At 52.9% G+C, this 19,253-nt stretch overlaps 2 protein-coding genes across 6 annotated transcripts in view; both read left to right on the plus strand.

Moving 5' to 3' along the window:
* The window catches only part of DUSP15 (dual specificity phosphatase 15), a 746,139-nt gene that overhangs the window by 87,143 nt on the left and 639,743 nt on the right, over nt 1-19,253 (plus strand). The window lies entirely within an intron of this gene.
* NOL4L (nucleolar protein 4 like) overlaps nt 1-19,253 on the plus strand; it is a 147,040-nt gene that overhangs the window by 61,768 nt on the left and 66,019 nt on the right. For all 5 annotated transcript variants that reach the window (XM_050807078.1, XM_050807079.1, XM_050807081.1 and 2 more), the window contains exons 3-4: nt 4,660-4,771; nt 14,612-14,721. In XM_050807078.1, the coding sequence (XP_050663035.1) occupies nt 4,660-4,771; nt 14,612-14,721 (222 nt within the window). The remainder of the gene's footprint in view (nt 1-4,659; nt 4,772-14,611; nt 14,722-19,253) is intronic.

The following is a 19,253-nucleotide window of genomic DNA, read 5'->3' on the forward strand; positions in this document are numbered from 1 at the left end:
GTGGTATATGCCTATAGTCCTAGCTACTTGGGAAGCTGAGGCAGGAGGATTGCTTGAGGCTGCAGTGAGCTGTGATTGCACCACTGCACTCCAGCCTGGGTGACAGAGCAAGACCCTGTCTCAAAAAAAAAAAAAAAAAAAAAAAAAAAAATTAAATTAAAAAAAATTCACCGTTGTGCCGAGCAGTCAGCTTGTGCTCTACACCAGCACTTCCTATACATGTATGAAGGTTGCATGCATGAAGCAGGTGCTGTTGTTACCTCCATTTTAAGATGAGAAAACTGAGGCTCAGAGAAACACATAATCTACCTGAGGTCGGTCAGCTGACATTCAGCGCCGAGCCACCCACCCCAGAGCCTGTGCCCTGACCACCACACATCCTGCCTCTCTGCACCCCTCCTGTGGTCAGCTAGTAAGCCGCACGACTTGCTGTTGTCCAGGCGGATGGGCTGGAGCCAGCTGGATCATGTGATTTCCCTGGCCCCTTCGGTGCCCAGCATCAAGCCTCACCTACAGGCACTCTTTGGGCGGTTTAGGAAGGAAGGGGTCTGCGGCCTCCATGCTGTGGGGAGAGCAGGGCTGGGTTGGTTCTGCCAGCACTTGCATCCCTGGGCCAAGCGGACATCCAGCCCTTTGCTCTGCACTTCCTGGCTTCTCGTCCATATGCCTGCCGCGTGCCCCACTTCCCGCTGCCCAGCCTGGAGCTGGCACATGACTGGCACTGAGCCAGCTGGGCTGCGCACAGAGCTGGAATTTCAGCAGCAGGGCCAAGGCTGAGCTGAGCAGGCCAGGGCCCTCCTGCAGTGGGTGTGAGGCCGAGGAGGCTGGCACACCTCCCTCCTCCCCTGCATGCCTTCTCTCCTTTTCCCCTTCTCCTCCCCATCTGTCACCCTTCTCATGCCACCCTTTTCCTTTTTTGGGGGCAGGAGGTGGTGCCTGGATGCCTTTGTGCCCCTCTTCATCTGCTCCCATTTTCCTCCACCCAAACCTAGCTCTTCAGCCCCACTTTGCAAACTCAAGGCCCCCACCCATCCATGCCTGTGGAAAGAGCCCCCAAGGAAACCCCTGCTGATGGCTGTAGAGGGGCACAGCCTGGCCAAGGACTTTTTGGATCTATCTTTGTGTTTTGCCAAAGCTGAATCCTCGGACTGCCTGACAGTCTCTAGGACACAGGGCCCCTCTGGATTTTTCCAGGCCTGGGATACTATAGAAGTCAGGACTGGCAGGGTGGCGGCAGACTTGTTCAGTGCACTAAAGGAGGCATGTTATTTGGTGGGGAAAAGAGCTTTTTTGCATCTACTGCTGTCCAGCCATGGATCAGATAGGGCGGCCAATGAGCTTTCTGAAACTGGCGGTATTCGAGCTGGAATTAGATGGCCATGTGCAATGGATAATACAGGGATTCCCATTTTGAGCAGGAAGTCCCTGTCTCACTTAGCTTCTCGTGTGACCTGAGGTCCAGAGGATCTCGGAGATCTCGCCAGCACCAGGGTTTGAGGAAGGTTCCAGCTGGTCCTGCAGAGTTTCCTGAACTCACACAGAGGGCCAGTCCTTTTTCCAAGGGGTCTTCCTGCTTTTCTGATTTCTGCACCCATCTGGGTCAGAACAAGCCCTTTTGCTTCCTTTCTCCCTCCCAGGGTGCTGGTAGGTCAGATCGGGTTCCACAGTCCGGATCTAACTGCCCAGGCCACTTTGGAGTTGGGGCCAGATGTGGTCAGCAGCTGCTCCAGGCCCACTACGTGCTAATCCACCCGCAGGGCAGAAGGAGGATCTTGTAAAGTGGTGCAAATCCCCCCAATTGGTCTCATCTGTCTTTGTCGGCCTCTGAGTTGGGGAGTGAAATGGGGCCTTGCAAGTCAGCGACTCTGCAAATAGCTCCTGCTCTCTCTGCCAGTGAAGTCCCTGTTTTTTACCACCAGGAAAAATGTAAAAGGCGAATTCACATACGGGACTCAATGTCTAGGCAGGAGGCCCGGGGAGCAAGGCAGCAGGCAGCCCAGGGCAGCGGAGGGCAGCTGGGCAGGGACAAGGGTCCTGAAACTTCCCCTCCTTAGACACAGCAGCTCTGTCTTTATCTGTTTCATGTTTTGGGCTTCAGTGTATGAGTCTATTTCTAGAACAGGGTCTGCAGCTCTAAAACCATCTGAAAACCACCGTCCTATTAAGTAGAGCATCTGCTAGGATTGTCCTCCTGGTTTCGACTCATTCTGTGGTCCTGTGGCCTTGGGCATCCATGCATTCAATCAGAAATGGAGGTCCCATTTCTGGTCCCAGGCAAGCCGGGAAGATGAATAAGATGCCTGCTGAAGGTTGCAGGGGGAGGGTTTGTTATCCTCTTTGTGGGTCCCTACTGCGGTGCAGAGCTGGGCTGGACTCTGCTTTCTGGACTCCCCAGGGAGCTCTAAGCCAGGCTTGCAGACAATCCCACCTTGCCTTGCGGGGCAGGGCTTCCCTCCCTGGCCTTCAGGCAGTTCCAAGGACTTCTCACCTGTCAGCCTTCTATCCTCCCCTTCCACCCGTCTGTGGGACCCAGGGCCAGAAGGTGTGTGCTCAGCAGTCCTCATCCCTGTGGCACGCCAGCCAGCCTTTGCACACTGCTGGGGTCCCTGCCAAGGCCAGGATAAATGTGGCCACCACTCTACCCCTGGAGAGGGAGCCATTCCTATGCCCTCAGTAGGCCAGACAGCAAGAAGGGCCCTGCCCATCCTGTGCGCAGCCCTCAGCAGAGCAGCCAGGCCGGGAGGACCCCCTGAGCCTTTTAAAAAATATTTCTCTGCCCATTGGCAGGTGAGCAGGCAAGCTCCGGGTAACTCAGTAGGGCTGCCCTCATAGTAGGGACCTGACCCTCTTCTCCTAGCTGACTGTGCAACCCTTCTCCCGGGCCCTCTACTGAGCTCTCCTGAGGCCTGACCTAGGGTGCCACGTCTCAGGGTAGCCGAGGGGCATCTGTCGGCCCAAGTCAGTTACAGCCCTCTGCTCGGCCTAGCACACGCCCTTCCCTCCTGCACGCTTGCTCCTGCAGCTGCCACCCTTCAGCCAGGCATCTCCCTCCAGACCCAGCAGGCCTGAGAGCAACATGCCCCCAGACTTCCAGGCAGCCCTGGGCTGGGGATGAAGCTTTCTGTGTGCATGGCAGAAAAGCCCCATCCCTCGGCTTTGACACCTGACAAGGACCAGCTGCATCCCTGATGTTGCCCTCCCATCCGCTGCTCCAGTCAGAGACACTGGGGTTTGCCCTTGTCCCTGACCTCCAGAGGAAGGCAATCAGACAGGGAATTTGGAAGGGAGATAACTCATCAAGGAGCCTGCCTGCTCCGCAGAGCATCAAATCAGCTGAGAAATAACAATTGTGTCACCAAAATTAACTTCGCATTTGCAGCTGGCAAGAGTGGCCCCTGGACTCTGCCAGTGGGCTGAGCTGGAAGCTGTGCCTGAGCTGGTCCTCCAACGGCCCAGCCACAGCCTGGGACACCCCAGGCCTTCTGCATCCCCCACAACTCCACTCCCCAGCCCTGCCCTAGCCCATCTCTACCCTCCAGCCATCGCAGAGATGGAGAAGGACATTCGTGCATTTCCAAAGGAGCAAACCCCTGCAGTTGCTGGGGGAAGGCGGGGCTCAGCGCAGCCCAGAGCAGCCCCTCACCCTTGGCCAACTTTCCCAGCCGGGCTGTGGGCTGCGGCGAGGACAGCGGAACGCTTGGGTGATGCTGCCCCTTAGTGGAGAGAAGCGGGAGGACCCAGGCTCCAGGAAGCACATGGAAAACCAGGGAACCTGGGACTGAAGGGACTGTTTGGCCCCACCAGACAGCTAAATCAGGGTCAGTGGCTTTTCCAAAACCCAGAGCAAGAGGAAAGGGCTGGACACCTGGGCCCACAGCCACTTCTTCCCCACTCCCCCACCCAGCCCTTTTTTCATGTTCCCTCCCTTCTGTGTGTCTCTCCCCCAGCCCCCTGCATCCCTGTCCTCCTCCTTAACTAGGGAAGGCCCTCTGGAGACAACTGTGGAGTGGTGTCACCTGGAGCATGGGGTTTAGTCTGGCACTACCTTGAAAGTGCCATGTGACCTTGGGGAGTCGGCTCACTTCTCTGAGCCATAGTTGCCTGGAACATGGGGGTCCTGCAGTGCCTATCTAGTTTGAAAAGTCTGGTGCCTGGTACTAGCCCTTGACAGCTCTCCCTAAGAAGGTTCTTGACCTGTGAGTGATCACAGGAGATTGTTTGTAGGACCTTTGATTCTGTATATGGGTCCAGGGCAGTGAATTTATCTGTGGGTCTCAGTCTATCCATCTCTAAGAGGGGAACTGCTCACCCTATGCTAGAGCAATGTTTATAAGCCCATTTTTTTCATAGCAGCAATAAAATGTTCTGAGGAATGTTACTTATTAGGATATAGGTTAAAGACTGGATAATGTTTAAAGGCTTTGCTTTTTCAATTTTTAACCTCCTTTATTGAGATTTTTAAAACAAATGGTTTTCCACGAAAGTACTGTCTCATTTCCACAGCTGAGAATCCAGGACACCTGCCCCTTGCTCCTGAAATCCCTGACTTTCCTTGCAAGAGCCAAAGCGCTTGCCACCAAAGCTCAGACCTTGGTGACCTCATGGCCAAGTCACCTCCCCACGGATCCATATAACAAGTGAAGCTCTTGTCTCCTCCAGATCGCAGAGACCTATGCCTTCCTCCCGAGAGAGGCTGTGACCCGGTTCCTGATGAGCTGTACAGAGTGTCAGAAGAGGATGCACTTTAACTCCAATGGCCTGGAACCCAAAGGTAGTGGGGGTGGCGTGCTGGAGGGCTAGGGCGGGGGCCGGCTGAGAGTAGACTGTCCCTGAAGATGCCAGCTTTTGCTGGCACAGAAAAGTGTCCAGCAGCTGTTATTGCTAGCCCCAGAGGCCAGTATGGGTCCGTGGTGCTGCCCAAAGAGCCTCGTTTTGTTTTGTTTAACTTTTTTTAAATCTCAAGTTTCACTTAAAAACCAACCATACGAAACAAAAAAGCAAACAACATGTTTCCCTTGCCTCGCGAGGCCCAGGACAGCCCCTCTCCTCACAGCCAGATTCCAGCTGGGAATGGCCAGCCTACCCTGTTCGCAAAGTTCCATCCATGCCTCCCACTGCTTCTCCGTGCACGAGCCGTGGTCTGGCCTGTACACTCCCTGAGACATGTGCATGCGTCCTCCCACCCACATACCTGCTAATGATATGTCTTCCCTGGTGCTTGTTTCCACCCTGTGCACACCCATGTGGCCTTTGATCAGTAAACCCATGGGGGGCTGATGAGAATTTTTTTTTTTTTTGAGACGGAGTCTCACTCTGTCACCTGGGCTGGAGTGCAGTGGCGCGATCTCGGCTCACTGCAAGCTCCACCTCCCAGGTTCACACCATTCTCCTGCCTCAGCCTCCCAGGTAGCTGGGACTACAGGTGCCCGCCACCATGCCCAGCTAATTTTTTTTTGTATTTTTAGTAGAGACAGGGTTTCACTGTGTTAGCCAGGATAGTCTCAATCTCCTGACCTCGTGATCCGCCTGCCTCGGCCTCCCAAAGCGCTGGGATTACAGGTGTGAGCCACGGCATCCGGCCGACTGGTGAGAATTTAAAATGTCCAGGGCAGGCTGGGCACAGTGGCTCATGCTTGTAATCTCAGCAGTTTGGGAGGCTGAGGTGGAGTGATTGCTAGAGCCCGGGAGGTGGAAGCTGCAGTGAGCCATGATCATGCCACTGCACTCCAGCCTGGATGACAGAGCAAGACCCCATCTCAAAAAATAAATACAATAAAATGCCCAGAGCACTCATGACCACCAAAGTTGGTCCCTTGGACTGACGTCCATGCCTTCCAGCTCTGTCCTGCCCAGTGAGACCAGCAAGGACCTCGCTTCAGTACCCCCACACCCCTTCAAACTGAACATCCCAGAGGCTTCCAGTAAATCTGGGGGCCCATCTGTTTGCAGGTGGCTTTGGCACTGTGAGGCGGCCCAGCACATTTGGCTGGTACAATTATAACGCTGCCCTGAGAAATGGTGCCCAGGTGGGCGATTTATCAGGGTTTCCAGGACTGCCTGGTGCATCGTGCCAGCTCCTGGGCATTGGGCCTTTGGAAGGTGCTGAAGTCAGTGGGTGTTTTGCCCGAGGATGGAGATAGACTCGAATGAAGGGTGCGCCGTTTATCCAGGCGGCACTCAAGTAGCATCCATTGAATCTGGGGAAGGAAAAATCCACAGCAAGGCCTGAACAGACAACAAAGAATGAGGAGCATGGGCGTCAAGCGGGGCTTTCTGCTCGTGTTCGTTGTCCCTGACACACGTGAATGGCTTCTGACAGCAGCTGACTCACCAAATCCAGAGGCTCCCATGCCCTTGGGAGCCATCAGGCCACGGCTGTTTCATCAGGCACATGGGCCAACTTCAAAGCACGAGGGGCAGGAATGGATGTAGTTAATCCCTCATAAATGCTGGTTCCCATGTTAAGAACAGGGCTTCAGGGCCACACAGCCATTCAGCTACTGTGTGTCCTGGGCAAGAGACTTCATCTTTCTGAGCCTCAGTTCCCTCATCTGTGAAATGGGGTTAATCAGAAGGCTACCAAGATGTGAGTTAGTCCCTGTACTTGGCATTGGTACAGGAAGACAGAGCTGTGGCTATTGTGGTTCCTGTGATAACGCGGGACACTCCCACGATGCATGCCTGAGCCAGTGATCCTGAATGCTGCTACCCACGTGGCCTGCCCCTGGCCAGGCAGCGGCTGCAACGCTTGGGCCAAGACAGCATTTGGTACCTGCAGATGGGCTGGAGGGCTTTCCCTGCCGCTCTCTCCACCCTGCTGGGGTCTAGGCCACAGGGGCCAGGGGTGTGTGTCCTAGTGGTGGCTGCCTGGTTCCTGCCCACCCATCCGCCTGTCCCCTCCTGTTCCTGTCCTCGTTGTTTCCATAGCAACTGGCGGAGTCAGACACAGAATTGCTTGCCTGGAGGAACAGAGGTGAAGCCAAGAGGGGCTCCGTTTGTGGGCTGCTCTGGGGTGTCTGAGGCGCCATCCACTCCCCTCCCCTGCCACGCATCCCACTGCAGTGTGGAGGGCGTTCCTCAGCTCCCTCTGCACTCCTCACTGACGGCTGCTCTGTCTCCCCATGCTGCAGGCTTCACGCCTCATCTGCGGGCTTCTGTGTGGCCAGGAGGGCAACGCAGAGCACAGCAGTGGCCTGCTTCCTCTCCTCACTGGCTGCCACCACCACGCCCCACCCCCAGGGAGGAGAAAGAGGCCAGGGAGGGAGGGAGCACACAGGCCAGGAGCCATCTAGAATATAAACCAGCGCTGTGGGCTCGCTGCTAAAGCCTATCTTTCCTGGGGCTTGCTTCAGGCCGGACAGAAGATGAGCACCATGCCCATTCTCACGCATCCTCCCCCATCCTCAGGCACAATGCCACCTCTCTGTCCCAGGTAGCGGAGCTTCCCTTTGCAGGGCGAGGAGAAGACGCTGAGGGAGCAGGAGCCCGGGGAAGTGGCGCATGGAAGGGCATGGCCTTGGAGTCAGGCAGGTCTGATGTGCAGCCCTGTTCCCCACTACGTGTCCCTCGGCAGGACAGGGAACCTCTCTGAGCAGCTCCTGATCATGACAGTTACGAGTATCCTATGAGGTGTTAGTCCTGGCTTACAGGTGAGGAAACTGAGGCACAGAGAGGCGTTGAGGTGAAATCATTCATCCAGGCTCTCCCAGGAGATAGAAGTGCAGGCAGGAAACTGCATTTTCTCATCAGCAAAGTGGAAGAAATGCCATCCTTTCAGGGTGGTGAGGGTGAGCCTGTTGTGGCGGGCACCTGGAATGCAGCGGGTGCCTGGGGAGCATCACCCTGCCTCCTGCCTCCAGCCCGTGTCGTGGCCTGTGGTGCCCAGACACGAGGCTGCCAACGTCCAGGTGGCCCCACAGAGACACAAGGTCTGCTTCTACCCAGGTGGGGTCAGATGTGGCCCCCAGTCCTGCCAGGCAAGCACGCTGGGTCCACACCCTGAACAGGGTTAGAAGGGAAGGTCTTGGTTTCTGGAAGCTGCCAGTGGAGAGTTTAGAGTCTGAAAGGCTCCACTGTCTGCTAAGTGGCCAGAGGCACTTGCCTCCTGGACCGTCCCCAGGTTCCCCGCCTCCTGCCCCCACTGAAAGCCTGCAGGTCCTATCTCTGCCCGCCATGCTGGCCTCTGGATGCAGCTATATCCTGCTGTCTCCCAGGAACCCCTGCATTGCCAGCCCTCCCTTCTCCCTCTCCAGCTGCTGGGAAAGCAGAGCCTGCACCAGCCCCAGAGACAGGCCCAGTGTTCCTGCCCCAGGAAGGTGGGAGGGAGTGGGGACAGGGGACAGGATGGAGGCTCTTTGAGGGCTACTGGGAGAATGCCTGACTTCCTGGCCTCATGTTAAAAAGAAACAAAGGAAGTAGAGTGGCCTTCTTTGCTCAGCGGTCTCTCCCCAGCAGAGTGGGGGGGCCTGGACAGCCCCGTGCCCTCCCCCAGTGCCAGGAGCATAAACAAAGGAGGTGGCAGAGGATCAGAAAGTCTGAGGACGGGAAATTCCAGGGCCTCCTGACTCCACACTACTCTTCCACCAGTCCCTGAGGAGTTGAGGACAGAGCATGCAAACTAGGTGTGACTTCAGACCAGCCCAGCTCTTGTGGAAAGGGACCTTTGGAGGCATGTCTCTGTTTTCTTTGATGTGACAAAATATTGTTGCATGGTTGCAAACTGGGAGTAGCCAATGGGCAGCAATGCCAACTCTTCCTCAGCAGGCAGGTTGTCCACTTGGGTCTCCGCCCCTTCACAACCAGGCCCAGACTCCTCTGCATGGTTTCCAAGGCCTCCATGCCTGGCTCCTCCTTGCCGGCCTGGCCTCTCCCGGCTCTCACACTCATTTGCTGTGGGACTGTGGGAAGGTTGCATAACTCCTCTGTGTGCTGTTGCCTCATCTGTAAAGTCAGGGTATTACTACGAGCACTCACCTCACAAGGTTCCTGGAAGCCTCTAACCAGAGGGTGTGTATGGAGCCCTAAGCAGGTGCTCAGGAGCTGTCAGCTGAGCAATAGATCATGAGTCCCATTCAGATCCTCTCCATGAAGCTTCCTTGAGCTACTCCGGGGCCCTCTCAGCTCTTCCTCCAGTGACCCTAATGGCCTCACATCCGTCCCACCCTGCTCATCCTTCACCCTTGTTTCCTGAGCCCGGGGACTGCCCCGCACACAGTTTCCTCACGTTCCCCGCCCCGAATGCACGCACGTCAGCACTCCGTGAAGACTTGCCCATTCATTGATGTACTTCCCCAGGAAGGAGATTTTTTTGCCGGCTTTTGAGCTGGCCTCAGGCCTGGGATCTCTGTTTCCAAATTTGAACCCCCTGAGGCTGGCTGGTCTCACGGCCTCTCTGTGCCAGGCCCCCATCGTGCACACGTCCTTCAGTGCCCACCCCTGCCTGGAAGATCTTTCATACCTGTCTCTGGACCGAGAGTTCTTCGTGCTGTAGGTGAAAGCTTGTGAGAATCACCACCTGGTGTTCCCGCGAGGAAACGAGGGTCACTCCTGTGGTTGAAGTTTGCATTGGTTGATGAGTGCCATTGGCGCCCAGCTGCACAGGCCAGCGGACAACTTGGCTTGGCCCAAGCACCCACATCATTGATTATTCTCGAGATTGCATAAAACTAGGTCTAGTGCCTGGGCTGGTTTCCATTTTTCTTGGCAAAGAGATTTTGAAACATCTCTCTGGGCACTTCCTGTGCTTCTCTTGCCAGCAACCTGCTGGATGATTTAGGCTCCGTGACCCTTGCTAGCTCCTAGCTCACTCTTCTCCATGGCAACAGAGTCCAGCAGTGCTGCACCGTCAGGTCATTTGTGGAGGCTCGAGTGTGGCACCCCGTGGTGATCATGGGGCGGAGAGGGGGGCAGCCTGTCTCAGCGGAGCCCAAGGAACCCACTTCTTCCTTGTTCACGTTTCCACCTGAGCTCGTCCCCCATCCTGGCATTTTTCTCCTTGGTGAGCATCTGACTCTGCGGTTCCCACTGGCCCCTGCTCCGTCTCTCTTTCCTGCTAAGCCCATCCTCTCAGTGTGCACCCACTTACTGAGTCCAGAACACCTGGGGCTCCTCACTGCTGAAAAGCTTGCCTGCCTTTCTCCTCACCATGGTGTGGTTCAGCTCTGACCTCCCACCCGTGGCTCCATGGCTCATTTCCTCACCTAGAATGTCCCCTCCCCGCCGAGGTCCTCACAGAACTCTCATTCTGGAACGGCAAAATCCAGCATTTCACCTTACAGCAATGTTAGGTGTTCTCCGATAGGTTTAGGGGTCTGCTTGGGATGTTCCAGCTTCCCCAAGACCAGGGCATCCTGCCTTCCTCTTCTGAGCTCTCTTGGCTCACCTGCAGGCACCGGAAGTGGTTTCTCATCTCTGGAGATGCTGGGGCAGGTACAGGCCAAGGAAGACCTCTTGTCCCGCCTCCCAAGGGTACTGTCCTGGCCACTGTTTTATTTTTCCTAAGCTACCCTGTCACTAGCTTTATTAAAGATACTTTCTCATGCAGCATGACACTGCAGTCAGGACAGGGGCGACCATCAATGAAAGAACACAGCTGCCCGCCTCCATGCCTCCCAAACCTAGAGAATCCCTGCAACACCCAACGAAGGGTCGACCGGGGCCACGAGAGCGATGGGCACCCTTCACATTCACCGTGATGCTTAACAGCTTCTCACCAGACAGCCTCCTCTTAGACGAAACAGAAATGGCAGAATTCTCAGTCCGAACATCCACCTTTGAAAACAGGACCCACGGCTTTTCTGAGTGATACCGTCTCAATGTCATCACTAGACTGTCTGCCTGACATATCGCATCCGGCCTGGTCAATGTATGGGACTAGGGCTCAAAACCCCACTGAGGTTAAGAAAGTCAAATCTAGGTTGATGGTGGGGTGGAAACCCATTTGAGTTTGCCACCGCGTCGACCGGTGCGGAGGATCCCTGCCACCCAACCAAGCGGAAGGCTCTCTTAAAAAAGGGAGGAGGAGGGGGTGGTCCTGTCAGGCCAGTTTCTTAGCCATTCCATTAGTGACGTTTACTTTTTCTTTTTCTTTTTTTTCTTGGGACGGAGTCTCGCTCTGTTGCCAGGCTGGAGTGCAATGGCGCAATCTTGGCTCACTGCAACCTCCACCTCCCGGGTTCAAGTGGTTCTCCTGCCTCAGCCTCCCAAGTAGCTGGGATTACAGGCACGTGCCACCATGCCCAGCTAATTTTTGTAGTTTTAGTAGAGCGTGGTTTTTGTTTTGTTTTGTTTTGAGATGGAGTCTTGCTCTGTCGCCTAGGCTGGAGTAAGGTGGGACCATCTTGGCTCACTGCAATCCCCGCCTCCCGGGTCCAAGCGCTTCTGCTGACTCAGCCTTCTGAGTAGCTGGGATTACAGGCATGCGCCGCCACACCCAGCTAATTTTATTTGTAGTTTTAGTAGAGATGGGGTTTCTCCATGTTGGTCAGGCTGGTCTCGAACTCCCGACCTCAGGTGATCCACCCGCCTCGGCCTCCCAAAGTGCTGGGATTACAGGCGTGAGCCACCGTGCCCGGCCATAGAGCGGGATTTTACCATGTCGGTCAGATTGGTCTCAAACTCCTGACCTCAGGTGATCCGCCTGCCTCAGCCTCCCTAAGTGCTGGGATTACAGGTGTGATCCACCACACCCAGCCAACATCTATTTCTTCCTCAACAAAGAATGAAACATTCTATGTGTGACAGGGTAGCTTTAAAGAGCAAAACTAAGTTCTGCATTTCTGTAAAACTTGATTCAAAATGTTATTCAATCTGTAAAGTCACCAGAAGTACACAGTGTCAAAGCGGACCTCCATCCTCTAAGCCCCAGCTACTCCGGGTCCCCACCTTTTCTGCAGGGCTGTTCCTATCCTTGCCAAGCAGGAACTTCCCTTGTCCTCTTTGGGTAGCTTCACCCCTTGTTTGCAGACTTTTTTTCTTTTTAAATTATGGTAAAATACTTACAGCATAAAAACTTGCCTTTCATATATATATATATATATATATATATATATATATATATATATTTTTTTTTTTTTTTTTTTTTTTTTTTTTTTTTTTTTGAGACAGGGTCTCTCTCACCCAGGCTGGAATGCAGTGGTACCTCAATATCTTGCACTCAGGTGATCCTCCCACCTCAGCCTCCCAAGTAGCTGGGACTTCAGGCATGCACCACCACACCCAGCTAACATTTTTTTACCTTTTAGTAGAGACGAGGGACTCACTATGTTGCCCAGGCTGGCCTTGAACTCCTGGGGTCAAACAGTCCTCCTGCCTCTGCCTCCCAAAGTGCTGGGATTACATGCGTGAGCCACTGTGCCTGGCTTAATTGTTCCATTTTAAAGATATTATATTCACACTGTTGAGCAATCATCACCACTACCTATTTCCAAAACCTTTTCATCACCCCAAACAGAAACTCTGTACCCATTAAGCAATAACGTCCCATTCCCTCAGCCTCCAGCCCCCAGTAACCTCGAGTTACTTTCTGTCTCTTTGAATTTGCCTATTCTAGATATTTCGTGTAAGTGGAATCATACAGTGGTTGTCGTTTTATGTCTGGCTTCTTGCCCTTGGTATCGCATTTTCAAGGTTGCAGGGACCCTTTTGGGCTATGGCTCTGGAGGGGCAGGTAGTATAAGTCACCCCTGGATATCCTCTGGACCTCCCGGACCTCCGCCCTGTCACCCTGCAGCCTGTCTCCTGGGCCTCCTTGTGATGGTAGAGGGCGCTTGGTCTAGAAGTTGCTCCCACTTTTCCTCATGCCACGGAAATCCCAACCCATCAGTGGGACTAGGCACCAGGGGCACCTTTTGATTAAAGGCCTGGGGCAAAATGAATCTGGCCTGAAGTCCTTGGAAGAAGGAGGAGGAGGCCAGATAACAAATAATTGAAACAATTCCTACAGCAGCTTGGCCAGAGATTTTAATGGTTATCAAATTATGTCCCTACCTTTTAATTTCTTGTAATCTGTTCCAAAAAGGCAAGAAATAAGATCAGAAATACGGAGCAATATTTATGCACAAGGATGTCCCCTGCAGTGCTGTTTATAAGAGCCCCAATGGGAAACAACCTAAAAAGCCAATCATTACGTAGTAACTTAAGCAAATTATGGTAAACTATTACATGGCCATAAAAATTCTACTTACAAAGCAAAGTAAGATTCTCGATGTTGGGGAAAATACCTATGACAAAATTCTTTTTGATGTTGGGGCTCAAAATCCCAGCACTTTACCTCACGAGGTCAGGAGATCGAGACCAAACCCCGTCTCTTAAAAAAAAAAAAAACTACTTTTTAAAATGGCAGACTGGAATTCAGTCTGTATCCGGCATTATCCAAGATCATGTGTCTCAAAAAAAAAAAGAAAAATCACAGGGCATTATAAAAAAAGAAAAATCACAGGGAAAAAATAAACAGAAGCATATGCCAGGCTGCGTGGTGCAATTACGGTTTTTAAATTTTTTCTTTACATCTCTCGGCACTTTGCAAATTCTCTGCAAAAAGAACATGCATCACTTTGATCTTCAGGACAACAAAGGAATAAATGGGAGGAGACTGTTCCTCTGCATATGATGAAGGAGGAACCAGAATTTGGGGGCTACTGAAGGCCTGACTCAGACCTGGGAGCCATATGGCACCTGAGGATGTTTTTGGGGGATGCTGTGGGGTGGCAGGATTGGGTGGGGTGAGAGTGGCATATGTTCACCTGGAAGAGAACTGACTTAGACAATGGTTGGAAACACAGATGCCTTCAAGGATCTGGCAAGTATCATAATTGATACTTGCAAATGAGCGAAGCTGTGCAATACTATAAGGAGTGGTGGGGACTGTGGCAAAATGGGAGCCACATACCGTGCCTAAAAGAAGTGGCTGCTGAAGCGGCAGTGGTTGCTTGCCTTCGGGAGTGGGGGCCTCATGTGGCCAGACCTTATGCTCTTCAAAGAAGCCAAAAATTCATATAAATACGAGTGTGTGTGTTGAGGGGGTGGGTTTGTTGGGGTTTTTTTGTTTGTTTTTTAGAGACAGAGTCTTACTCTGCTGCTGAGGCTGGAGTGCGGTGGTGCCATCACAGCTCGCTGGAGACTGCAGCCTTGACCACCTGGGCTCAAGCGATCCTCCCACCTCAGCCTCCTAGGTCGCTAGGACTGCAGGCACACACCACCCATCTGGCTAATTTGTTTTATTATTGTAGAGATGGGATCTCCCTGTGTTGCCCAGGCTGGTCTTGAACTCCTGGGGCCTGTGGCCCTTCCTGGGGCTCAAGCGATCCTCCTGCCTCGGCCTCCCAAAGTGCTAGAATTACCGGCATGAGCCACCGCGCCTGGCCTCATTGTTTTTTAACATATGAAATCTCTAAAACACTGGCATCTAATAAAAAAAATATTTTTGACACCACACAGTCCACATCTCTGGGCCAGATGCGGGTGAGCCACAGAGTCTGCAACCTCTGACCTGTCCCTTCTCCTCCAAGGTGGCTTCCTCTTCCACGGGCTCTGTTAAATGCTCCCTGTGGGTGACAGGCCTGCAGCACAGACCGACAGACTGAAAGGGCTTTCCTTTTGTTCTTTCTGCCAGAAAACGAGCCTCCATCTCCACTGGTCTCTGGGATTATCGATTACAACATGCCCCTCACCTCCACCTACCTGAAGCAGATGAAGCTTCGAGTGATGAATTCCCAGGAGCAGGTAAGGCGGCCGTGTCCCCTCACCCCACCTGGAGGTGTCAGTGGCCAGGTCCCCTCACCACACCTGGAGGCGTTGGCAGCCCTGTCCCCTCACCCCACCTGGAGGCGTCCTGACTTGCCTGGCAGTGGTTGATTCTTTCCAAGACTTGGGGCCACAGCTTGTGTAAACACATGGGAAATCAAAGAGGCCCTTATCTGGTTATCTGGGCTGTCCAGGCAAGAATGTGTTTCTCGTGAGAGGGTCTCCTGTGCAGACAGCCCTGCGGGTCTTCAGAGAGAAAACTTTCCCCTTGGGTGGGCTCACGGGAGGAGGGGGAGGAGGGGACGTGGAAGGGAGGGAGCCGCAGCCCTGGCCCCTGGAGTTGTTCTCTCCCTGCTCTGCCCTTTATCGCTGGCCTCTGGCCACCTTCCCCTAGGGAGGCAAGAGAGAGTGGCTGCCTGCCTGTGGCCTCTGTCACTCTTGGGGCCCAGATGGACTAGGAGGATAGTCCTTGGAGGGTGGCCCTGGGGCCTCCTGGCTGTCCAAGCCTCCCCAGCTGGGGTTTGCCAAGGGCCATGAGACACCATGGAAACAGGCTATGAAAAGAAACTCCCTCTCGCCTGCCTTCCCACACAGTCCACCTCCTAACCCTTTGCAAAGCAAGTACCCTGACTGTCTTTCAAAGAAGGACTAGGTGAGTTCCTCTCCACCTCCACTCCCCCGCCACTGCCTAAAACCAGGGTAATCACTTCTTGCCTTCGGCTTGGAGTGTTCTCGTCTCTTGTGACATCCAAACCCATCATGTCCTTGTGGCCCTAGCAGGGGACTGGATTCTTTCTCTCCCATTGAAAGATGGGGCAGAACTGGAGTCTGACTTCCAGCCCTGGGTGCAGCTGTCCTGTGCGCTGGTCTCCTTGACAACCCCAGCATGCGTGCTCCGAGGGGGTGGTGGCTCCTCGGTCAGATCCATGGTGATGTAGCAGGGCACGTGCAGGTGGCATCTCTGGTGTGATACCCAGTATGAGGACTTCAGCCGGGTGGCTTGAACCTCCAGAGCTGTGTATTTCTTTCGAGAGGCGGGGCGGCCAGCCCTCCTGTCCCCACACTGTGCCTAGACCCTAGAGGCTGTGTGACATAGGTTTTGCTCTGAGCGGTAGAACTGTTTGCTAGAACTGTGTCTCCCGTGTCTTCTCATCTGAGTGTGCCTGTTCTGGGATGGTTGCATCTCCAAGAAACTTCACATCATCACAAATAATTCCAGTGGGGAAAATGGACTTGGGCTGGGTTTCCAATGCACAAAGGCAAAGTAGTTTGGGCTGCAGGAGTGTCGGTAATGAGGTGTCACTTTTGTTGTTGGTTATAGAATCCCAGCACCACTGTTCGGCCTCTGCGTTAGGTCTCCTCTGACTGCTGCTGAAGAGCAATCTGTGGCCTTTCTTTCCTGTAGCCATCCTCACTGTCCCCGGCGCCTGGCTTCGTAAACACAGTCATCACCGTGCTCATCTGTACCCAGGAAGAATGGAGCACAGAACCGCACAAACAGCGGGGCGCACAGCCCCCGGGTTTTGTTTCCTACAGAATGGCACTAAATTCAGGTCACCCCTAGAACCAGTAGTGGTCAGTGTCGTGCAAGTTGTGATCTCTTACTAAAGAATCAGATATTTGATTTGGTTAAAAATCCTTACTGTATCTTCACTTGCGTCAATGGAAGGAGGGGAGTTAAGACTACGGGTTAGGTGCTTTAACGAGGATTCAGTCATTCCACAAATATTTATGGAGCTCTGTTCTGTGAGCCAGGCTCACAGAAACAGGATTAGCAGAAACAGCAGTACCCCTAGATTTTCTTTCCTTCCTTCTTTCTTTCTTTCTTTCTTTCTTTCTTTCTTTCTTTCTTTCTTTCTTTCTTTCTTTCTTTCTTTCTTTCTTTCTTTCTTTCTTTCTTTCTTTCTTTCTTTCTTTTCTTTTTTTGAGGCAGGGTCTCACTCTGCCACCCAGGCTGGAGTGCAGTGGCGCAATCTCAGCTCACTGTAACTTCCACCTGCTGGATTCAAGTGATTCTCCCACCTCAGCCTCCCAAGTAGCTGGGATTACAGGCCCCTGCCACCATGCCTGGCTAATTTTTTGTAGAGACGGGGTTTCCTCATGTTGGCCAGGCTGGTCTCGAACTCCTGGGCTCAAGCAATCTGCCTTCCTAGGCCTCCCAAAGTGCTGAGATTCCGGCTGGCATCCCTGTATTTTCTTCTGATCTAGGGGAGACAGACACCAGCCAGAGGATCGCACACAAATGCCCAGCTCACAGCAGACGGTGATAAACAATGGAGGAAGTGATCAATGGGGCATTGCGATGGTGTAGAAGGACTTGTGGCACTGGGGGTACTTAGGGTGGGCTGGAGGGTGGACTGAGGCAGGGATCAGGGAAGCTGTGCCTTAGAAAGGGGTGCTTCAGCTGAGAGTGGAATCTGAAGGGAAGAGAGTTCCAGGCCGAGTGAACAGCTTATGCAAAGGCCTTGTGGCTCAAGGGAGGACCAAGACTAAGACTGCAAGAGATTTGAGGGGCTGGTGTGGCTGCAGCGGCTGCAGCAGAGAATGTGAGGAGTTCTGTTGCTGAAGCAAAAGGGGGAAAGCCCAGTGTTGGGTGCATAAGCACCTGGTGAGTATCTGTGGATGAACCGAAGTTCATGACATGAGATGCAGAAATTGCCCTGGTGAGGCTCTGGCAGCTTCCAAAGGAAGGAAGGACTGTGGAGGGCGTTTGTCTCCAGGGTGCTCTGGGAGTCCAGTTGGGGCAGGGCCAAGATCAAGGTGGCCTCTGCTTACAATGGGGCTGGATGTGACTTCCTCAGCTTCATTAGTAGTTTTCAGGTGGGGGCCTCTGAATGTAGCCAGCTTCTTCTGAGTGCTGCAGGAGATGGAAGTTCAGGCCTGCCTTTCACCGCCTGGCAGGTGAAGCAGCCTACCGCCTCGTGCCTAGAGCCCTTCATTTGTCAGTCTTCAGCACTCCGCACAAAGCAATGAGCTCTCAAGGCCTCCGCCTCTTAGGCAGCACCGTTATCCCTGTTTTATGGCTGGGCACGTGGCGCAACATGAAATCACATGGCTCACCAGATTATTTATCTGCAGCAGCAAGGAAGGGCCAAGGACCCAGCAATCTTTGATTCTTCAGCTTGAGTTAGAACTAAAAATACATATACTTGAATTACTAGCTTATTTCTTGTGCAGCAAAGGCAGGCCAGGGTGGCTGAATGACTCCCCACCATCCAAACACAGCTGCAGGACAGGTTCGGCTGCTGTCAAATCCGATGTCCCAAGACAAGGCTTTGAGAGTGGTTTCATTTCATCACTCTGACCACAAAATGCCGAAGAAGGACATCTGTAGTGTTTGCAGAACTCTAATGCAGGTTACATGGAAAATAAGCCCAATACTAAAGTAACCGGTAACCAGGATATTTTGTTTTATTTAATTAATTAATTTATTTATTTATTTTGAGATGGAGTCTCACACTGTCACCCTGGCTGGAGTGCAATGGCGTGATCTCAGCTCACTGCAACCTCTACTTCCCAGGTTCAAGCAATTCTCCTGCCTCCACCTCCCGAGTAGCTGGGATTACAGGCGGCTGCCACTAGGCCCGGCTAATTTTTTTTGTATTTTTAGTACAGACATCGTTCACTCTGTTGGCCAGGTGATCTCGAACTCCTGACCTCATGATCCGCCTGCCTTAGCCTCCCAAAGTGCTGGGATTACAGGTGTGAGCCACTGTGCCCAGCCAGGATAAATATTTTATTAATGCTGAACAAAGCTCTATGTCTGCAAACTTTGGGTAAGAAAAAAATCTCAATAATCTGTTTATTTCCAACATCACGTATCCAAGAGACAAATGGTAAGGCAAGGAGAACATTTTCCCTCACTTTGCTTTGATCAATGTGCAGGTGGTGGGATTTTCTTGAGGGCTGGACAGAATCATGTTATTTGTAGGCCAGTTGTATCAGATTAATGTGCTAGAAAATGAGTCCTTCTCTGCAGAGGGTGTTAGATAATCTGAAAATTCAATAACAAGATTCACAGAAAGAAGAAAGATTCTTTTTTTTTTTTTTTTTTTTCTTTTTTTTGAGACGGAGTCTCGCTCTGTCGCCCGGGCTGGAGTGCAGTGGCCGGCCTCAGCCTCCCGAGTAGCTGGGACTACAGGCGCCTGCCACCTCGCCCGGCTAGTTTTTTGTATTTGTTTTTAGTAGAGACAGGGTTTCACGGTGTTAGCCAGGATGGTCTCGATCTCCTGACCTCGTGATCCGCCCGTCTCGGCCTCCCAAAGTGCTGGGATTACAGGCTTGAGCCACCGCGCCCGGCCGAAAGATTCTTCTTAAAGTCTGGTTCAATGCACCCAATATTGAGAGTGTCCTCAATGTACAAGGTACCACTATGGGGGTTAGACTCCACCCTCTCGGGACCTCCAGCCTAAGACACAGACCACAGGAGCTGTCATCAAAGTGGCCACACTGAGCAGAAAATAGTGGAGTGTGGCCTGATCAAAGACTTTTTTATTTGGGAATACTCTTAC

This window comes from Macaca thibetana, chromosome 10, assembly GCF_024542745.1.
Source record: "Macaca thibetana thibetana isolate TM-01 chromosome 10, ASM2454274v1, whole genome shotgun sequence".
In the NCBI taxonomy this organism is placed as follows: Eukaryota; Metazoa; Chordata; class Mammalia; order Primates; family Cercopithecidae; genus Macaca; species Macaca thibetana.